Source organism: Linepithema humile, chromosome 5, assembly GCF_040581485.1.
Source record: "Linepithema humile isolate Giens D197 chromosome 5, Lhum_UNIL_v1.0, whole genome shotgun sequence".
NCBI classification, from domain to species: domain Eukaryota; kingdom Metazoa; phylum Arthropoda; class Insecta; order Hymenoptera; family Formicidae; genus Linepithema; species Linepithema humile.
In genome coordinates, this window is record NC_090132.1 from 23847477 (window position 1) to 23869544 (window position 22068).

The 22068-nt window shown below is 36.3% G+C and overlaps 1 protein-coding gene across 1 annotated transcript in view; it reads left to right on the forward strand.

Moving 5' to 3' along the window:
- Positions 1-22068, forward strand: part of fng (Fringe glycosyltransferase) — an 84242-nt gene that overhangs the window by 1360 nt on the left and 60814 nt on the right. The window contains exons 2-4 of the mRNA XM_012372107.2: positions 53-292; positions 7368-7416; positions 10793-10895. Coding sequence (XP_012227530.1) covers positions 53-292; positions 7368-7416; positions 10793-10895 — 392 coding nt within the window. The remainder of the gene's footprint in view (positions 1-52; positions 293-7367; positions 7417-10792; positions 10896-22068) is intronic.

The window sequence follows — 22068 nt, forward strand, 5'->3', positions numbered from 1 at the left end:
CACCCTGAATATATGTATTTTTAATTATATATGTGGTAATACTGTATTGCAGTGGATCGACGAGTTAAATATGGCGGAAGTAAATGGCCGAAGTGTAATAGTGGAAGCACCGGCATTGAGAAAAATAATCAGCGAGGAGGCACCGATGACGCCACCGGTGGCGACGGCGACGATGGCACCATTTGCCACGAATCTCGACGACGTGTTTATCAGCGTGAAGACCACCAAACACTATCATCATTCGCGTTTGCCAGCCATCATCGAAACGTGGTTTCAATTTGCCAAGAGTCAGGTGAGCCTCTTTACACGGCCATAGATCCGTATAATGTCGATACCACGGATTAATTAGCGTCGCTCGATCGCTCTGTTCTTGCCTCTAGCATTTCTTGCATCTAGCTCTAACCTTGTAATAATCTTGTTACAAATGCAACACAGCCAGCTAACCATATCCTGGAATCACATAAATATCACTCAATACTTGATGTTCTAACATATAACGCATTTTTTATTTGTTTTATCAATAACCATATATTAATTTTGTTTGCGTGGGTGTGAAATAAATTTTATTTGCTTTATGAATTAGTTCGATATTCGTGTGCAATCACAATTTATCGATTAATTAACATGATCAAATGCAAACATGTATTCTTGTTTGGATGAGTCGGATTATTATTTTTATAACTGAACTCTAATATGAACAAAATTTTCTTTATAATAACAATATATGAATCAACTTTTAAAATTATTGTCCGTACAGGCAATAAAGCTCGAGCAAAGAGCGTAAGGTCTAATCGTGTTAAAGCGTGACAAATATACATATAGTCTTATCGCGGCGTCTTCATCAGGAGATTTATCTATATATTTTCTCAAGGAGCGGAATAGGCCATACTTTGTGTACGACTCGTTGAGTCTTATCCAAGGGTATCGAAGCGTATTCGCGTGGATTGAGGCGTATTCGCGCGTATCTACCGTAGACCGTGTCGCCGAAGATCAGCGTGAATTCATGATCTCGCGCCGTGGGAATGAGATTCGTTCCACTCTTCCTTCTATTACGATTTCTCATTTACCTTTCCGTAAATATTGCTTGTCCGTTCCATTCTCTTCGAAAATAACAGTCGGCAAGCATCACACTCGTCGGTGAATACATACTATTGATCAAACTTGTTATTGACAAAATAATATAGGTGAAGGTATTGTTGGTGAAATATTATCAATAATTTCAATGCGCTTTATCTCTCAAATTTACGTAATATTATTGTTTTAGAACTAATTGAACTCTATTGTATAAACAGAATCAAGGACATTGAGTTCAACCGTGATAAATCTTTTCATCGCTAACTAATACTTTTTTATTTTTTTATAAATTATGTACAATATTACATAATTACATAATTACTGAATTTAAATTCAATATTTGTGTATAAAAATTTTATTTTTTATAGGTATATTTATTTAAATATTGAAAAATCTGAAACTCGTTTTATTTTTATGAGAATCATCAGAACAACGAACAAATATATTTTTTGAATGAACGATAATTAATACCGATAAAAGAAGTTTGAAAAGTTCTTATACGTTGCTACAATTCTTACGTTCTATAAAGAAACATCAAGTTCGCTCAAACATCAGTGTAGCTTCCGCGTCCTTCTATATTTCTCCGGGTTAATATACCGTTCCTCGGGGTAATTGCTACCTGGATTTGCACGAGTTCACGCGTTTCCTGTAGTCTCGGTTCATTCTCTCTCTTTCTTCCGAGTCGAATCAATCACGGGATGTATCACCCCGCGTTAATCGTTAATATTATGATACGATTTCATATATCTTACTTTTTATTTTCAATTTTGCTTCTGATTTTTTTAATATTTATTTTTATTAATTAATAATTAAGAATATTGATGAATATTATTTAAATTATTAAAAATTCTGGACTATTTTTTGGTGATTATTTTCGTAATTTTAAAATATTAAAGTTTTATGTATCGTGAAACTAAGAATAGAATAAGATAATTTATGTATAGTGGTACTGTTCGAAATAAACTATTAAATGTTTAGATTGAGTTAAAGAAAATTTCATACGAAACTTCTTTAATGATTTCGAGGAATATATAAAAGTTAAAATATTAGATTATAGAATTATTACAATTGTGTCGTCAATTAAATTCGTAATTCTCATGACGTATCACGATATCTTAATTTACTTCGTATCGTAATTATTCTTAGTTTCTTTCGATCTCACGCTTTTTCCTCGCGTACGTTCGCGTTGCCGGTTCGCGTCGGTACGCATTTTCCGCGACGCGAGCGAGAAAAAGGGGAATAATAAAAGTCTGTGTCCGGCTGTGTACGGTTTCTGTCTCGTGGGAAGATCTCACGATTTACCTCCGACCCTGACGACCTCCGCGTTAGCCGACTTAGTCCACCCACGAGTATTCTCGACGAACTCACCTTTTCATTGTTACTTTCTCGATAATTAAACGATGCGCCACGATTCCGCGGTCGGCCGAAGCAATTTGTTTTTCGCGAGCGAGATCAGGATTATTATAGATTTTTATGTATGCATTGTTATAGAAATCCGATGGATTCGGATAATATGTAATATTGTCTGGAAAATGATTATAGTTGGATAACAGAATCTTTCTGTGTTGTGAAAAATATCGTGCCACACGGTGCGTGGATATTTATATATTTATGGCTGCTTAATTAATAAAATGTAATACTTTCTAGAAGAGAAAAGATTTATTTATTTGCAATTAGAATTTGGTTGTATTTAAATATTAATGAAATAATACTGGGAAGAATTGTTTGCCGGATCGAAAAGATAATATACGTATTAATAATTTCGAACGGTCAAGGGTCTATTCCCTTTCCTTAGGAAATTAAAAATTCACGGTCCAATTTACGGTAGGTGATTTATACGGCGGTGAAGATAATAGAGTTGAGTAGAAACCCAGCCACCTGCCTCAGGCTTCAAATTATTTGCGGAGTAATATGTTTTGGAAATGCAGATCGATTTCTTTGGATGCTTGTCAAATTTCTTCGATTTTCACGAAGCACTTTTAGCAAAGATAGTGCACATTTGAACTTGACAAGATTCTTAGAGATCAAACAGAGGAATATCATAGAATTCAAACTGTGAAATAAAAAATAGCAATCGTTTATGTCTAGATGACTTATATGGGTATTATACACTCAAAAAAATATTTCGCTGATGTAGTTAGATTTCTAGATATCGCAACAAGAATGTATCGCTATTTTTCGTATCTGTGAAAACATTGTTTGTCACATATAGACTTTATAGCAGTAATGTTCTAGCAATAGCTTCTGAAAAATTTAGGTACCATTGCTAAATGTTATTCATTGCGTGATCTAACACGTGATTGATCTTATATAGATAGACGCTTTAGAGAAACTTTATTTTTAAAGTTCACAAACAATACAGATATATATTCTGTTTCTGTCATCTAAACTGATTAAGTAATTACATATGCAATATCACAACAGTTGCTAATCATTTATCTGTTTTAGTTAATTTTTTACATCTAGAAAATTTTAGCTATTGCAAGATCATTTTTTTGAGTGTATAAAAAAATTTTTTCACAAACCATTTTATGAAAATATATTGCCATAATTATTTTTTGCAATTAATAACATTGTTAAAATATAAAACAAATTTACTGTGATCCAGAAACGTTAGAGAAAATCTCAGATTTATTTTAATCTAAAATCTAAAATTTAAAATATAAATCTTATTGCATTTTAGATAATAGACTGTTGTGGTATTTCTTATTTCACGGTTTCAATCATAATACAATTTATTTCATTCTTTTTAGAGTCTTAAACTTCTGTGAGTTGCAAAAAAGGAAAATTAGCGCTAGGGTATCATGTGCAGTTATTAAGGTGTTAAGTTTCTCTCTCAAATTAGGTAGAGGTGATAGGTCGTGGTGTTTTGATTATTAATACATCGTATATTGCGGGTAATGCGCTTTAATAATGCGCTCCACTGAGGAGGAACATTGATTGCACATTTATTGCTTTCTCGCCTCGGCCACCCTCTTGTGGTGCTGTTAATGGTCTTTAATGGCCACATTTATATATCTCGCCACCTACTTCTTTTCTCATTCTTACGTGCTCGGCATTTTGGTGGTGTAATAATGAGGCCAAGTCGTTAATATCCGGTCGGTTTGTTTAAATTGCTTAACTCAAAAGTCTGCTCAGAACTCGTGAAAACAATTGGGGTTTATGTCTCATTAAAATATTCCAGCAACAAAGATTGCGTGAATAATATATCTGCGAATATTTTTTGAGTGCTATAAAATTATAATTTTATTGTCGATTTATTCAATTTGGAGTCAACATTTCTTTGGCAAAATATTGAAAGTAATAATCTGCTACAGCTTCAATATTTATTCTTGAATATCTTAATAATTAAATTTTAACTAAAAGTTTTATTAACATAAAAAGGAAGATAAAAATATACGTAGATTATAGCAGGATAAAATAGAACCAGTTCTTGTTACTTAATTGTATTCTAGAAGCGCGGCTTACTAAAGCACCTCATTTAGAATCTTGCCGATCAAATTTCAGTAATTTTATGCTTAGTGATGATACTTTTTTTAAAACCTGTTGGTCAAACTTCGTGTCAAGTCTTTATTAGGATCCCAAATTCGACGGACGTCTCTTATTACGTCTTTCTTTGAATTTGATAGTCACGCCGTTCGATTCTCGTGTCATTAAACGGAGGTGTCGACATGGTTAGATACAAATTTTCGTGATTCATAAAAAGATTCGTCAGGATCCTCGACGGTTGATCGCGAGTCAAAACCGGGTGTCGTTACTCGGAGTGACTCAGCCGATACTGCAATCCCCCAATCGACAAAAGCCATCCCACTAGTCGGAACTGGCTCCGAATAATTGGTCGATTACTTCGGTTATTTAAGCAAGTCTTAAAAGGCCCCGATGCAATTTCGCGCGGCGCGGCGCGTTGATGAGAACTCGCCGCGCTTCGGTGAATTATTTCCTCTTAATTTGCATTGCTCTTATACGCCGTGAGCTGCCGCCGCGTTTTTCAATTGGCCCAATGCGATATAATCGACGCGCCACCGCCGAACGATATTTATCCAATTCTCTCTGATTGAAGATTACGTGGAATTTATATCGAGGTGAATGCGGCGTAGCGTGATTGAAAGTTTAAAGATTCGGATATATCAGATGTAAGTTTTTTTCTTTAATATTGAACGAATATATGTTTATATCTGATCTTATTTATTTTTCTTTGTACATTTATCTGTATATATAACTTGTGCGAAATGTTATTGCCATCTAATCAATTTATATCTATTTCTCCTCGTTAGATTTGCTTTCTAATAATCATATTTCAAGTTTTAGAACATTTTAAATACATTTCGGCTACTTTTTTTATTTTGAAGATTAGAAGCGATACTCGCTTCGCGTAGGTAGAGCAATTGTCAAATTTTCTTCCTCTGCGCTATAAGATAAATTTGTCTCGCTTAATTAATCATAACAAGCGAGTCTTAATATGGTTTTACGCTCCTCACACATCTGCAGACAGTGGATATCATGGTACGTGATGCGACTTACGAGCGAAATAACCAACACTCGGAACGTCTCACTCGGAAAGAATTTCCGCGAAAAGCTCGAAGATCAGCTTAATGACGGTTCTTTTGAGTACGACGTGCGGGATTAATGCAATTATGTCGATGTAATGTGACGCCGGTGCCACTGACGTCATCGCGATACACTCGTCTCTTATTTTTGTACACGACGTTTGTTCGTTGCCGGATATTCATGTTCTTTCTGGGAACGCTGACGAGTTCTCTGGTCTCCCACTTTTTCTCTATCCGCATGCCTCAGATAATCTGCCTCAGATAACGCGTCACAATTGTAGTGCCTTCTTACTTGCGCTATTTTTACATTTGTCGCATTGCGCACCGGATATCCGCTGGGTGGGTGTGAAAAATGTCGACAAATTTATCGAAAAGTGATAGCAATTTATTGAACATATTTCTGATATAAATGGGACGCAATCGACACTTCGGCACTTATAAATTATACTGCTGCTTAAATTACGTGTGATTTATTTAATGCATCGTGCAATCGATGCAGTCGCGAATTAAGCGACTTAATTCCATTCGAATGGAAATAGAACTAACATTGGTGCGCGATATGTAATTGAACGAATGAATATCAATCGATAAAAAATACCGAGATGATTATATATAATGCTGGGACAGCGCCAAAATTTTATATGCTCGTAGAATTTTGTCAACGGACTACTCGAGGAGAAAAATTTCTGCGAATGTAAAATTATATACGCGACAAAGAATTGGCTTGCGCTGATAATTGCGTTTTCGCGTGAAATGTTCTTTGCTTTTCCTTCCCGGCGACTTATATGAGATATCGTCGCGTGAAAATCATCGGTACAATGCTTTTGACGTCTGAAACCACCTCCTCCGGTCCTTCTTGCTCGTTCACTTCCTGAAGGGAACTACTCTTGGGAACTAAAAATAAGTGACTACTTTAACACGTGCAGTGTACGCCGATCGTAACGTAACGACGCTGCGATACGTTCCGAGTCCAGATGCAACTGCCACGGAAGGGGATGCGATGCGACAGATACTAATGGAAAGTCTCAGCTCGCGGTGCTTCGATATAAATTTTCTAACGCGACAAAACATGCGAGTAACTTGAGGAGCTATTGACTGAAAGTATGCCTTTTTGTCTCTGAATTCTAGCTCTGGATTTTTAACAAAGATTCGAGTCAAGAATGTTCATCAATAAATTGTATTTATTGTTTTGTTTTGAAGATTAATAATGAGGAAATTTTGATTTGCAGAATCATGTTCAAATAATATTTTGGCATTTAATATTTTTATATATTTGAAACGTCACGTGAATATTTTCTGATTAGTAGATTATTTTTTTTTCGTATGGTTTCTAAATAACAGACGTATTGTTATTCGCATTGCGTGCGTTTGTAGCAAGATTAAACATCGTCCTTTTCTTATCGAAAATCCATTTTTATTTTGTGCTCTTTGTTTTCGAAAGTTGCTATACGACTTCGCTCTCTCCGCGAATACAAACGAGAAGGAGTGAATCGTAGTGGCGCAAAGTACTTCAAGGCTGTAAGATTTATTGTGTATAGCTGACGCGGATAGAGCGATCCGTTTCGAAGGGATAAGAAAGAAACTGAAATTTATGATCGATACACAGTGCGTGCTGTTTGCCCGGACGGTCTGCGGTAAACAATCAAGCGCGTACGTGCTGTAGCACGATTATTGTAGCGTATCGGATGGAATCGAGGCTGCCGTATATAATCAAAATATAACGATTCTCTTTTATTTTTGTTGCAGACCTGGTTTTTCACCGATCGGGATGACCCGTACTTCCAAAATCAAACCAGTGAGTACTTATCAATAATTGTTTCCTAAATTTATTAAACCCGGCGTGGACCAAGAAAAGAATTATTTAATTGTACGCTGCAAAATTTGTTAAAAAATTTAACAAGTAAATTCTTAATGTGATGATAAAATTTGATCTATCTTTAGACCAGTATTTCAATAATAAATAAAATAAAAATAAATTACAATTTACTTGAAATATTTTATTAAATAAAATTGATTTTGATAGTTACATAATAAAAATAAGTCTTCTCTCAGGCCATGTTATAAATCTATATTTGTTCGTGCCAGGATTAATAAAATAAGATTTATAAGGTGATGTAGAGATTGAGTTAAGATTAATTATATTTCTTTCGAAGTTATCTATCGTGTTTGCAATATCGCAGGATATATTTGCGCTCGCAAATTAAGAAAATATTAATATCTCGCAATTTATCTTACAGTTCGATATTTAACATATCGAAAATAACTCGAAAGAAAATTAAGAGAATATTAATATCTTGAAATATAGTTCGATATTTAACATATCAAAATAACATCGAGCAACAAACTATTATTGATATTATTGCGCAGTCGATCGCGATGTGTTTATATCAAAATCAATTTTTTATTTTTTCAGAGATAATATTTTTATTATTTTTATCGGAGTAAAAACTATAGATATTTTCCGTGCTTGGTTTAGCGTGAATATAAAATAATAAACATGGAATAATATCTCGTATATTTTTGTATCGTTCGTTACCGGTTCTGCAAAGGAAAGATTTGCGCAAGAAATGACGGTGACGATGCCAAGTCTTTCAGTTTAGCCGATCAACAATGTTGAGATTGCGAAAACACCTGTCGATATGCGAGCACGGTAAACATTTTCCGTATAAATGGCTCTATTAAAAAAGAAACCCGGGCGAAGTATGTATATTCCTCGTGTAATACGAGGCACGGTAATTACGACGGAGGGCCTTAATGGCCGCCCTCGTTTATGCGATAATTGCTGGCGAAACGAGCGTGTGTGCAGGAGCTCGTCTCGTTCGCTCGTAGAAGCCGAGTCGCTCGTCAATCATTTCGAAAGTTTAGTCATATCTGCGTCTCGGTCGTTCGTTCAGACTCGGATTAAGGTGCGGTTTATTTAGGCAATTGCTTGGGGCGCCTTCGAATCGAGGGCGTCGAAACAACAATAAAGCGATGTCATTTGCTTTATTATTTACTATAAGTGAGATATGGTCTATTATAAATCTTTATTAAATTAAATAACTTAAATTTAAAAATTTAATCTCGAAAAAACTTAGTAATTTTATTAAATTTAATTTAATTTGCTAACTTTATTATCGCGAATTTCTAGAATAAATTAAATTAAATTAATTAAAGTAATTTAGTCAGATACATATAATATGTTATATAGATTATAGCATATAAATGCTAGTAAAGAATTTTGTCGTTTTGTTTAACGTCGAATGTAAATATGTTAGGACATCGGATAATTACTTGCTGATCGCGATAACAGATATCTAATAAGGACAAACCGATACGTCGAAAGAGGCAGAGGGCACGTGTGCAAGTTGTTTGAATAGGCCTGACGGGATTCCACGTACGTGCTAGATCGACCGGTTTGCGGCTCTGTATGCAAGTTACGTCGCACGAGCTTCCGGAGTGATCGATCGATCAATTGATCGCGTCAATAGCCTTCCCATGAGTGGAAATTCGAAACTTAGCGTGAGGTTATGAACTCTTGTCACGGAATAAATATATCTCTGCTATCAGAAATCTAATATTTATAATAAACGATGGTTATCTTCTTTGAATTTTAATTCAATTATGAAAAATTTAATTGAAATTATTATTGAAATTTAGTGCAACTTAATATAAGTTTCATTTTGCGTCTAAAAAATTTTCTTATTATTGCAACTTTTCGGCTTTCGATAGATGATACAAATTCATAATTGAGTTTGTTTTTTTTTGCATTATTCGCACATGTAAGTGAGTAGCGAGCTTAAAGTATTCAGGATAATAATGGTTACGGCGAGTTCTAACCGGCAATATTATTGCCATCCTACTATAATGCATATTGCACCCTCGGGCGCGGATGCAGATGACGAGCAGGCGGAGAAAGCGGATGATGAGAAACGGCCAGTGAAGAGCGGAAAGATGAACGCGAATAATATTACGCGGTGAATGAGGTGAGAAGCAAATCTTCGCTCGCATAGTTTCGGTTATTTTGGTTGCATAGCAGCGCCGCTTTTGTTCGCCAGAAAGGAAACGAAAGAAATCGCAAGAGGAAACCTGCCACGGTTACGGGATCTTCGCACGCGAAAGATAAGATGGTATCAAGAACTCATTTAAATGACGAATGCGAATGTACAAGGATACTTTCGTGCAAAAAAAGATGACAAAATTCGCGCGGATCATTACGGCGCACGAGCGCTCCTTTAATAAACTCGACATTATTTCATGCCTCGCTCATAACTCGGCCCGCGCATTAGTCATGAGCGGAGGTAGAAGTGTGGGTGGACGCGGGTTCCGTGGAGGATAATATCGGGCGCGGAAAGATGCAGGAGGAGGGATGAGCACGCGAACCCTCGGGCACCGTCCGACATTTGACCTCACCACGCGCTCTGCACCGGTTTGCACCTCCGCATCGGCCATTTCTCATTACCGTTCCTACCTGACTCGAACTCGATCTACTCTTCGCAGTTTACCCAGGTGTGGATGCTGACAACTTCGTGTTGGAAATTTCACGTAATGACGTTTTCGGGAAATCATAGGAATTTACAGGAGTTTCAACAGAATTATTTAGATTAATTATTAATTGCACAATGTTTGCTATTTTTCATCAAAATTATTTTTTTGCGGAAAAGCACGTTTATCTTACTGATATATATTCGCATTTTTACTTTACAGTAAAACTGATAATAATTATTTTTTTAGATGTACTCTATAAATTATATGTGAAGTATTATTGTAGTCGGTATTCTCCGTGTCTTGGTGAGTCAAGCTCGCAATTTCACAATGTTATTGTTATAAACAAGTCAATCATATGAGACGCAGAGTTGTATGGATACGTAATCAATAATCAAGCTTTGAGTGACAAACTTTCTCGACCGAACTTTGATTTCGTATTTCTTTTCTTTGCTATAATTTAAATTGAAACAGATATATCTGAAGCACGATATTGATTATTTTGTAAAAGATATCCCGTATATATATGTGTGAGTGCAGTATCGTTCGGAATATACCTCTCCTCGAAACGATGGTAGTACTCCTGAAGAAGCGAGAACCATCAGCCCGAATTAATTAGACCGCCGTAGCAGCGGCTCAGGATGATTATTAACCTCTTAATTAATTGCACGCCCACCTTGTGCTCAGCTTCCTCTCTTTGTTTTCAGACGGCCGCATGGTCAACACCAAGTGCTCATCCTCGCACAATCGGCGGGCTCTTTGCTGCAAGATGTCCGTGGAATTCGACAAATTTCTCGACAGCGGCCGAAAGTGAGTACTATTTTCAGTCCATTAAAATTCAGCAAATGTGCTATTTCAATAACACTAGCAAGATCTTAATCGTAACAGCTTTATATAAATTATAAATATGACTTACACACATATAAGAAATAATTGAATAGGCATTGTGAAATATTTTGTATCTTGCAACGCGTCTTCCATCTTGCTAGTGTTAAAAATATGTCAACAATATTGCATTAACAATTGATTTTACGATTTTAAAATATATCCGTAATGAATCATGCGAAAAATACCATTATTAGTATCTGTCTTTTCAACGCGTTGAAATCAATCTGTTCACATAAGGGTTCGTTAAATGTACGCAATGTTCTTGCAAAACGGTATTCTTGGAATGTCACTTTCTTTCTCGTTAGAAATTACCTAGCTAATTAACATCGACGCTCACGTTTGGCCTCGCCGAAGGGCGCAACAGGTTGATTTTCTGCACGCTCTTTATATCGCCGGCGTGCTCGCTTCACTTATTAAGATTTACACTTCCGTTCGTTTGAAGTTCCTGGTTCGTATTTAATTTTCGCATCTGTACCGCGCGCGTTCTTCTTTTTTTTTTTTAACAAGAATCGTTCTGGATACCCGCCTCTGGCAAAAGCCAGCTAGCCGTTTATGAGCAACGCGATTATTATCACTTTGTAAGCGGACGTAGACATCGTTTATATTTCTTTCGTCAATGGCGAGATAAAGTCGGCGATTTATGTTTCCGTGTCGGTTGACTCGCCGGCGTAGTAAAGATCTATGAATCTTTTTTACGAACTAATTTGTGACGCGATTCGGTACGATTTATATCGTGCCCAACTTGCTGCTATATATAATTGCAATTTAAAGTCAATTTTGCATATTATAGCCAGTCTTGAAAAAAATATCGTTAAACGTATGCAATATTTTGAGTGCAATAAGAGACAAAGATGCTGCATTATTTGTAGATATAATATAAAATTAAATTTAAAATCTGTTATTATTATTTCCGACAGCAGTAATTCGAAAAGTAAGGCAATTCTTCTTAAAGAATAAAGACTCGCGAAAATGTTGGCAATTACACTCGCTTTTGTACTTCACTGTAAGCACTCTAATAAAATTATCTACGCAATAGGACTCGCGCACGAGAATGTACTGTCTCTTGTGATCTGTTCTCGGAACAATCATCCGATCTCGAACGCGCCGAGTGATCCGATAAGCCTCAGACCGTACGGATACCCGGCATTCGGACAAATAAATATTTCTCGGCGTAGACAGGCTTTATCCGACGTCCGAGGTTATCCGGTCCCCGCGTATCTCCTTTCTTTCGAGCAGACGGGTCCCCATTACCGGTCCTGGCTATTTGACTGCACGTCGATAATATCCGATATCCTTCCGATAAGACGTATTCGATTCTATACTCACGTATGCGTCCACGACGGACGTCTATGCGCGTCCACGGCGGACAATACGCGCTACGATGTTAGATTCCTTAGCAGACACACCCGGCGGAATATTAACGATTCTGCGCGAGAGATTCCTGCTGCAGATTATGCGCGGGGAGATATAGATAGATGGATCTATTCGAGAGGGACTTCTTGTTTATAAGATTGATATACGATACGATGCGATTGATACCGTACATAGTTTGTAGCTCGACACGAGAAATGAGATCAAACTCGGTGGTATGCGCTGAGAAACGTGAATCCGTTATCGAGAACGAGGAATGTTCACTATTCTGATAAAATTCAAATCTGTAGGATAATAGTTTTGAGATATTTTTCGTTAAAAAAATTTAACAGCGCTCGAAAGTTATAATATAAAAAAATATTTTTTTATTTTAATTTTGGTTTTCTTCTATTCTTAAGTTCTGCTATCATTTATTGAATTTGATTTTTTTTAACTTTTTCTATATCTAAGCTATTTCACTTATAAGGGATTAAGATTTAGATACCGCTCGCGATAATTTGATCTCATTTCGAGCTCGCCGTTTAAATCTGAAGCTTTTATTTTTTTTCTTGAATCGAATATGCATAACGGTCGCCGGTATCACACTCACAATCTCGGAGTATGAAGAGACGCTAATGGATTTACGTAGGTGCATTTTTCGAGTGGCAGCCGCTGTCACGAAAAAAGAAAAGAAGTACAGTTTTTTTCGTGGCGGTAAACTCGACTACGCACGGCAAACTTTGGTAACTCGCGCGAGACTTCCGCGTTGTTTGCGAACGAAGTGTTATTACTGCGACTTGACCGTCTGAAATTCGTGTTTGCGTAAGGTAGCCTAAACGCCGACTAACGTGCGCGGCTCCGCCTGGCCACGCATCGTCAAAATATTATCTCTACGTGGAGAGGTAGCGCCTAGAAAAACACGTCTAATGGTCCATCGCCGTCGCGGATGACTCGTCATAAACCTATTAGCGTGGCAGAAGTCTCCGGTTTCTTTTATTTTCCAAAGATTTTTTTCATAATTTCTATATAGACGCATTATTGAAATTTTTAAAATGCGAGAACAATGTAGGAGAAAAAGAGCTTATTAACAAATATGTGTTTTATCAAGGAATCTTTGAAATATATGAGCGACATTAAACATTGTCACGATAAAATATATAACAATTTTGCATATCGCGCATAATTATATGCCGTATAATCATTTTTACTGCGATAGCTATCGATTGCAATAATATTGATATTGCTATAATAATGATTTATTATGATATATTCGCGTCCGAAAGTCTTGTTTTCGTTCTCGTTTCAATCTCATTTTTATCATCGCATGCTTCCTCTGGTTTACTTGTTTCAACGCTTGCCTAAACAGGCGCTCTAAGTAGCGACGACAGATTGTTATGAGAAATTAGCCTACTGAATTCTCGGCAAAGTGAGTCTTTCGTACATCGCGGCAAACTTTGTTTTAATTATTTGACGTTTAAATAATAATTCTTCGTTATCTTTACATTTATTATTTGTGATACATTTTTTAAATAGTTTCTGAAAATGCAAAAATGCATAATGTTTGTCGAATATTATCGTCGCAATTGTGTTTACACAACCCATTGAAAATTAGAGTACAGGAACATTCTTTCGGAGCAGTTAATATATCGTTGACCTTTTTTGCAAATGGACATTATGGTGCTTCTTCATGGTTTTCTTAGGCCACTTCATAGTGGTTCGCAAAGAGAGAGCATCCCTTTGTGTTCTTTCAAAAAGTCTACAATGCGCGATTCTGCGGTACGAAAACGACGGCGAAGAAAAGGGCAGGGGTGGGTGGGTCTCTCGTCTCTCGTCGAGTTCCTTCTCGTGTCGTGAAGACGAGACAGGCGGGGAGAGATTAAAGACGGAGGGAGATGGTACCAGCTGGCCGAGAGAGACGATTCAATCTCTTTCTCTTCCTTCTTACGAACCGAAGCCTTTCTCGAAAGGGCATCGAGAGGACGACAGGAGATAGCCAGGGAAAGAGAAAAAGTGTCTCGAATGTCACATGCGGGTCTGTTATGCTTCTTATTGCTTTTTCCGTCTTAAACTACCTCCTTCGGCTTCTGTGGAACTCTATCCCTCTGTTGTCTTCCTAGCTTAAGTTTACTTTGCTCTCCCTTTTGCACACACCGCGTGAGAAAGAGCAATATGAATAATTACGGCGATGAAGGTAAAATTTTATGTAGAAATATAATCACAAGATAATTTTCTCGATTGAATAATTCTTAGTGGAAAATTTAACGTCGTATTTAAAATTTTTTTCGAGTAACTTTTTAAAAAATTAATTTAAAAAATCTTACAAAGAGATATATAAATCATACTTTTTTTTATGAAAGCCATATTTTAAAAAAGTACGGGCATAATTAATATTAATAGTTATATATGACGCGTTAAAATACCAGCGAGTTCTTAAATGGTTTTCGTAACTTTGAGATTAGCTTAGCTAAGATAACACGTGTTTCTTTACGTAGCGTGGAATTTTAGTTTTATTGTTCAACGCGACCTCTCATCCGCTTAAATTATCGCCAACAATTTCACACCTCGCTTCGTCCAATTATACAGGTGTTTTACGCATAGCCACTTAGATTCTTGCGTCGATAAGGAACAGTGGTGGAATGACCGTGGTGCAAATTTATGGAAATTATGTTGAGATACGTTTCAAAAGAATTCTTAAAACTAATTATAAAAATTATATGTAAAAATAAATCTTTTTCCAAAAGTAGTTTAATCGAGATTGTACATATTTTCTTATTTTATCTTTCTTTAAAATATCTAACAAATTGTTTCTTGAGCAGTAATAAATTTTTATAATATTCCACGAAATTTTAATTATTTTTTTTATTCTCGTTGATATTTTAATCGTGAAGTTAACTTGCAATATAGCTTAAAATGACGATTGTGGGTTAACAGTAACTATTTTCGTTTAGTAAAAGGATCTGCAGGATGAGGAGTGCGCGTGACATTTCAGGTCATCTTATCGTATCTCAAACAAGACCATATCGTTTGCACAACGATATCATCTATCACGTTCAAATAATACCTTTTTTTTGAGAAATCTTGAAAGATATACTGTCGATATTTCGCAATCTTTTCACCTGGCATTCAAATATGCTTATTATAGGGTGTTTCAGGTAGACATATTGTTTGAATAAGCTCGAATTCCAAAATTTTTCTAGCTTTTAGATAATATTTACATTTAGAAATATATAAGTAAAAAATTACTTACCTGAAAGTTGTTGCGGCGAAGTCCGATGTCTATCGCATCTTCTCCTCTCAGAAATTCATCGATGGCTGCTTCTGCATGGTACACGAACGCGACACTGATATTAATCTTGCGAACTTTGTCATATTACGACAAAGTGAAAACTTGAGAAAAGAGGGTTCGCACGAAGCTGACCCGTTCGACACTCGTCGTATCCGGAATAGGCGAGTAAACGGCAGAAGAAAATCGCGCAATTAATTTGCTACCCGTCGCGGCTATGATAAACCTACAATATTTTTGTAAGCTTCCTTGCTTTTATAAAATGTTTAGAACGTTTAACACGATCTCAATATTACAATAAATAAATAAAATATACAAGTCACGATTCAAGATATTCACGCGAAATAAAAATCTAAGTCGCTAATCGCGAAAGCTAATTAAATACAAACGGTAAATCGGCAATTGTTTGCAAGAAATAATTTGTAATATTTGTCGCGTGATTTAAAATGTAATGATCGAAACGATTTCCGCTGCCGTGAACTTCCTTTAAGTGCCGTTGTGCGAATGGTAGCAAGGTGATAACGGCCCGTATATATAGGTCATGAAAGTATCAAAAAAAACATCCGAGTTGCGCGTTACAATGTTCGTGACCTCTGTAGTGTCGTTGTTGTCGCGATACAAGACGCTCTCTATACGCAACATTCCTGAGCTGTTTGCGCACTTTCCCCACCACTCTTTTATGTCGCTTCCCTTGCTATTCGCACGGCGATACGCAGGAAGAATAGACGGCAGTGAAAATCGCGGTGAATATTACAAAATTGTTTTCTTACAAATAAGAGTACGATTTGAGAGCCATCGATAGATTGTCGAGGAGGAGGTTTGAGACACATCGGGCTTCTTTAAGGCGCAGTAACTTTGAGGTGTGAGTAAAATTCTCAAATTATGTTAAATATTACTTATACTTATTACATTTAATAACATTTAAAGTATCTTGTAGCGAATATAAATGAAGATGATGGACTTGATATTGTAGAAAGTGTATGATTAGTAGATATTTGTAATATTTAATAACATTTAATTCATCTGTTGATTTATGTGGCTAACTACTAGATATTTTAGATATTATTCAATTAGATATTACGAGTTGATATTACAGATTGACCATTATTTATTACCATTATGTTGAATTGTTTAAACTATCTGAGATTTCGATGTTTATTTTTGTACTTCGAATTGTTCGGACTAACAAAATATCCGAATCTTTTATCTTAGTTTTAATTTATATAAGAATACATATATTTTTTACTTCGCACACCATTTTATGTTTGTTTTAAAAATTATAAAAACATTTAATTTTGGCTTTGAGCATTTTATACTGCGATATAAATATCGATGATAAATGTACGCACGTGATAATCTTTGCGTGGTCGGATTTTAACGTACGTTACCGATCGTAAAGGAAAACTCTTCCGCTTTTTTCGCACTATTTCGCTCTCTCGAGCACTACCACCACTTTCTTAGTAATTATAGCGGATATCCTTGAATACAATTACCAGCGCCACGAGCGCGCAGCACCGGGACAAAAAACCTGCATCGCTCCTGGACATGGAGTTCCTGCAATGGTTAACGTCGCGTGACCGCGTATTATACATGTATATAGGGCTGCTGGTAATGCCACATAATAAGCGTTTAGAGATGTCGGGAGAATCGCCTTACGCTTTTCATGTTTTTTCTTTTATTTTTTTGGGGTTCACCGTTCTACCCCATGGGCGTTTCGCGTGCGTCTCGTTTCTGCGTCTCCAAATTTTTCGGTACTTTGACATAATAAGTAGCCTGGCACGTTCCTAATAATTTTTGGAAACTTTTATAAGATAGATCTTACTTTGTATTGCAACATTTAATCGGGAAAACAATTACATTATTATATAAAAATTAAGGACTAAAATGAACAAACTAATTAGATATATAGATTATTGATAAACTATTATGTTTTTGATAATAGGAGAATACACGTAAATTTTTTTGAACGCTCTTTTTAATAATTTATTATAATATTATTATTTATTATAATTTATTATAATAGAGTTACGATTTTATTTCCAAAGTACAAATATATTTTGGGGAAAGTTGATACATTCTTTAGATGTGCTACTTTATTGAAGTTTCTTCGACGATATGTCTCTCAAGCTATGAATGTTTAAAGAGTTTTATGGCACCATGGGGAATTGAAAGGCTATCTAAAGTTGGTTTCACATATCTCAAGTCTTTAAAACATATAATTGCACTTACGAACGTATTTATTCTCAAATTGCACGAATTGCGTGAGTTATTTTTACTCTGCTCGTTATTTAACAAAAGTACTTAGACTGATCCGTAATTATCCGTAAATATCCGATTATAAGATATCGCGACTAATCCACTACGTTCTCGTCATATTGGATCTTGATTTCAATCTCTCGCAGCATCGCTAGTGAATCTCCGGCTGTGTCCGGCAGACTGTCGAATCTCGTTTCCTCTAATTCCTATCGACATGCTGCCTTAATCCGGGCGTGTGTCGTTGAAATGAGAAATCGCTCGATTTACAGATATCCACTGTAATCCCGCCTTAAATTGACGTGTCTTGTAGGCAGGTGTATCTTAGGCGCCTCCGCGCCTGTAAACGTGATGCGAATTCGATAATTTTGTTCTTTTCCTCGAATCCAAACTTAAACTATTCGTAGAATATTTGCGTTTTTCTTAATGCTCAGATATGTACACAATGTATATATATCACTTTTATGCGATGTCTTATAATTGAATAATTCAAAAATTATCAACTTTTATAAACAAAAGAATGAAATTGTTACTCTTTGATATTTGATATTTTATTGCCAGAATTTTTAAGAGAGAAAAGCTAGAAATTGATGGAAATTATATTGAAGTTCTGCAAAGGAACTGCTATAATTTCGCAGAGATGAGAAATATTACTGTTGTTTGAAAAACATGTAGTTATGAAATTATTTAATATTACAAATTGAGCAAGATTTCGATTTTAAACTAAAATAACAAATAATTTTAAAGTTAGGCAAAAATAGTATTGAATGAATCAAGGATTTGTTTGTCGTAATTGTTTTTTGTCGACAACTGGTTATTACGATTAAGTTTTTTATGAACCTATTGAAGTGTCGTTATTTTATACTTGAATATGAGCTTTAAACGCTACTATCATCGATCACTTAACCGGATCGACCATTCGTCAGAACGCACAATTGATTTATTTAACGCTCGATCGTTGAACCGTGGTCGGAACAATTGGTTAGATTCGTCGTTGCGTAACTCCAATAAAATTTAATCGTAATGTCCCATCGCGCGTTATTATGGAAATCTTCAATTTGTTTCATATAAAATCGCGGTTAATGCATGAGGCATGATTTTGCTATCGGATTATTATTCAGTGACGGCGATTGATCCTTTCCCAGGAAGCGCAGTCTTCTACGCAGTAATTTTCAAGCCGCGTAATTTCGTGCGCAAAGACGGATGGACGGAATCTCATTAAGAATGGCAAGAAACTGCGAATATCGTGCAGATAGTAGATCATAGAAGCGAGATGTGCTCTTGAAGCATTGTGCACAGTTGCGCGTATGAAGAAAGAAACGATCATTTTAAAGTTTATTTCTAGTGAGGTTTTTTAATCATTAAATTTTAATATCTGCGCTTAAAAATAATTACGTCAATAACCAAATATAGAATGTTTTTTTAAGTAGCCATTTTTTTTTGTAAAACGCATTTATAACAGACGCAGTTTACGAGCCACTTCTCTTTAGCGCATCAACATATAACAATCTGATGAATAAAGTAAAAAAATTTATACGGCTCGTTCGCATCCTTTAAGATTGACGGTTGTTCCGGCACATAATCGTAGCGTTATGAAATTTCGCGGCGCACTGCAAAATTCTGAAATCATTTACGACCACGCGATGCCGCCGGTTGTAAAATCACGGTGTCATTCGCCGCGTAGTTTATTTCACATTCAGATCTCTACGGCAAATGTACGTACGTTAAAATGTGTACGTGAGTAACGCGCGATATGTACAGTTCTCAAAGTCCAATGGATTTACATCGTAGCGTTGCACGAACTCGTTCGTAACAGGTCGTTCGCGTATCCACATATACACTCGTACGGTGAGTGCGTGTCGCCATTTGCTGATCCGTCGATGCGCGGCGGGTTCGTGTGGCTCTTTTATATGCACCGAAACTGGTTTGCACCTGATACCGGCCCCGCGATCGAATGACGCGTTTCAATGCGTTCTCCCTGCCCTCTCAATTTTCTTCTTGCTTTCGTTATTCCTCTTCTTCGTCTTCTTGTACCCGCCCTTCAGAGATTCCGCATGGATCACGCGAACCCCCCTCGGGCTTATTTGATTCCTTCTTCGTATGGCACGATGTTTGTTCTCGTAGAATAAGATATTCCGGTGATTATTGGAATTACGTGTTGTGTGTTAGAAATGCACAGCTGATAGTACCGCGTTTTATCTAAAGCCAGTTTGACGGTTAATTGCGTTTATAATAATATTAAAAAAGAAATAGCCACGAAAATTGAATCTGCGTTTTTTGTTGCATGTAAGATAAAGGAGCACAATTTGAATCGATAAGCGATTTTTCGCTCTCTCTCTTTCGAGATTTTTCTTTCATAAATAAAACACATGTCAACTGCAATGGAATACTTTGTGCTTTATGATCCATGAATATTTTCGCGAGGTCGTCTAGTTATTTTGCAAGCCATGTCAAAACAACTTTTATACATTCTAATATTGTTCGCATTGACGTGATTGAAGAACTTAAAAAAAATAAAGTTGACAGTATTTAACATTAATTTTTTAATTAATTTGCTACTTGTTTTTAATAAATTTATTTGTTAAATTCTTTAATTTGATTAGAAATATTTTGCTTATTTAGATATATTAATTAATCATGTAAGAATTTTAATTTATTTCCTAAGATCTCAAATAAAAATTAATAGTTAATTTTTTCACAAGTATTTGCATTTAAGGTTAAAACAATTTGAGATGAATATTATTTTAGACTGAAAACTGTTATTTTCAATTTCTCGAAAGTTTCGATAAGCTCGAATGACTCCACTCGATGCAGTTTTTGTACTGTTGCCTTCCTCATCGTATCGAGAATTGCCCACATACTACGTTTCTCCGCATGAATGATTCCATTGAGGGCCACGTGAGCGGACGAGAAGGCGTAGCTCGCAGAAAGATCGATGGATTCGCGACTGGAACAATTTGTTTCTTTTCTTAGAAATACTTGCGCTTAAAAAAATTCTTATTAAACGCATGCGGATTGTAGTCGCCCGGGTTCCATAAAATAGATTTTTATAACGCCGATTGAAATGATACAGGGAATTCTAGTAGCTTGTCGATGATATATAGCTGCGGAAAATCTATTTCACACAGATTGTCGCGTTTCCATTTACACTGGAATGGAAATAGAAACTGTATCCGCGTGGCGTGTTCTACTGCGTTACGTCGGAAATTGAAATGCATTCAAATCTGACCGTCAAGATTCTCGCGACATCCGCGATACAGTGAAACGGGTCTTCGCGGCTCCTTTTTTTTGGCCAGTGTCTCAAGGGGAACATCTTGCCATTCGTCGCGAACACTTGGAAGGCAATTTCTGTTATCAATGTAATATTCTGCAGCGAGAGGCCCCGGAAATGGCTCATTGACTCTCGCCGCGCCGCTCATTGGTACATCCGGCGCGATGCTTGCTGGTACACAATATAACTTGATACACTCGAAAGTGGAACAAAAGAGTCGTACGAACATGTCTACATGACGCATAGCCTCTGGATTCGTGCGCCCGCCTGAGGAGCACCTAATCGATAATTGCGTCTCTTGCTTTTAACGCTGCCGCGCTCCTATCGTTGCCATCCATTTCCTCGTCCGTCTTCTTGGCGGCCTGAAAAGAAATCTTTGTGCAGGATGTTCGATAATAGGCGCTTTTGTATTCATAAATAAGCGATATCTCTTTGTGAAAATTCGATTGATTTTTCCGCTATTAGAATTTAATCGGACGCTATTTCTTTCCTCGCAGTTTTTGAAGTTTTGATATTAATTATCCTAGAAACTTCATACTGTATATAAAACGATTAATTGCAATTATTTGAAAATAGTTAATTCTCTTTTTGTTTGGAGCATTCTGTATCTCAAACACTTCTAAAAAATTATGAATATTTTAACTGAGAGAATGCAATTTATTTTTTATTCCGCGAATAGTTTTAGAATTTCGTTTCTTATGATTGTCGAATGAATATGTTTAGAAACACGCGTTGCTGTTTGTACATGATTTGCACAAGCTGTGCAGCTCACGATCACCATTTTTTGCCATCTCAAGTCACGATCTTCAGTTTGACACGATCTCGAGTTGCGTTATTACTTTGGCCACGCGCAATCGGTTTTGCTCCTTGATTAACCTCGCCTCGCTTACCACTTACAATCCGTTTATCTTGACGCCACGCCTTCGGTTTGAGAGTCA